Here is a 1,511-nt window from a genome sequence, read left to right as displayed (position 1 = left end):
ATTTACTCGACTTTAGATATTTTAGATGATGTTTGTTTACTCACTGAGTTTATATAAACTGACCACCTTCCTTTCCACTCATTCTAAGATCAGGATAGTCCGTAAATAGCTGATTACGTCGAGGGTTATTATTGGACTCGCCTCTTCAGAAATTGCAAGTCCACAGCTTTTGTTACCTTTGGTCATTCAGGGGCCCACACGTCATTGTAAATTAAATTACATACTCTGGTTATCTGTGTTACTGTATGTATGGATTTATTTTGCTTTTACGCTATAAAAATTATTTACGCAAAGTTCTATAAATATTGTTTTATAAGAAAATGGAATATTTCATTTAATATTTTTATTTTATTCTATTAGCTAGAATTTCACTCTAAATGAATGTTTTAGACAAAAAGACTTGTTTTTAGTTATGAAATGTGTATTTTCCCCTATATATTATATTTTCAGCTGGTTTCAAAATTTTTTTTAAAAAAGACCAAAATGCCCTTGTGAGACAGAAAATATTTTTTTATTATTGTTTTGATTTGGAAATAGCTTATAATCTTTTAAAATATGATATTTAGTAATTATTGCTCACAGAGGAGGTGCGAAAACTGATATTAAGCCTTGTGAGGTTTCGGTTGGCATTCATGGTAATGAATGTTTATCGGGACATTGCGGCGGTTGTCACAGGCTCGAAAAGAGTACCGGGTCATGACAATAAAGATGTTGAACCAATGATTGACCCTAAAGCTGAGCTTGAAAAGGAAAATGGATCAAATAAGGGAACTGAAGTTCTTGGATCTCTTGATGGCACCTTTCCACCTATTCAAAATCCACAACCAAAACCTCAACCATCTCCTCCACATTCTGAAGAGGTTTCAATCATGGGTCTTTTTCATCAAATGGTTCGTGAGGAGCAAGCTGAGAAAGAAACAGCTCAAACAAAAACACAGCAAGCCACATCTGCACTAGCACAGATAGTAGAAAAGCAAACTGAGAAAGGAAAAGAGAAAACTCCTGTAGCCTCACAGACTAAACCAAAACCATCTGGTAAAGGCATCAAGAGAATGGCAATCGAGACAAAATTCCTTAAAAGAAGAAAATCCTCCAGAATTGCTAAAAAGTCTAAACCAGCAACTATCTCTTCTCCTCAAGAACCTCTGAAAGTTTCTGACAAATCCTCACCTGAAACTTCACCACAAAAATCCCCACCAGAACCTTCTCCTGAACCTCTCAATGTCAAATATTTCACTGGTGATGAATCCTCTCCCTCATCCTCTTCACAAGATGATTAATCATCCTTGAGATTTGATGATGACAAAAAGGGGGAAAAGTGGAAAGCTAAGTGGAGAAAGAAATTAATTAAAAAAATGTTAAGGCAGAGGTACAAAAATCTAGGTGAAAATTAGGGTGTAGAATCTGATTAGGTTGTCTATGGAAGATGGTCCATGGTAGTTAGCTGAAAATTGGATACTGATCATTGTTCTGAGACATTGTTTATTTATTTTGTTCTGTTTATTTATTTT

General features: G+C 34.9%; 1 protein-coding gene across 1 annotated transcript; it reads left to right on the top strand.

The window, feature by feature from the left end:
* On the top strand, positions 633-1,280 carry LOC108663270 (pollen-specific leucine-rich repeat extensin-like protein 1). Its single transcript, XM_018126867.1, has one exon. The coding sequence runs from the start codon at positions 633-635 to the stop codon at positions 1,278-1,280; it is 648 nt and encodes a 215-aa protein (XP_017982356.1).

The sequence above is a fragment of the Theobroma cacao genome, chromosome 9 (genome assembly GCF_000208745.1).
Source record: "Theobroma cacao cultivar B97-61/B2 chromosome 9, Criollo_cocoa_genome_V2, whole genome shotgun sequence".
Classification (NCBI taxonomy): Eukaryota; Viridiplantae; Streptophyta; class Magnoliopsida; order Malvales; family Malvaceae; genus Theobroma; species Theobroma cacao.
Note: the sequence above shows the minus strand (reverse complement) of the source record. Positions and strands in the feature narration are given on the sequence as shown.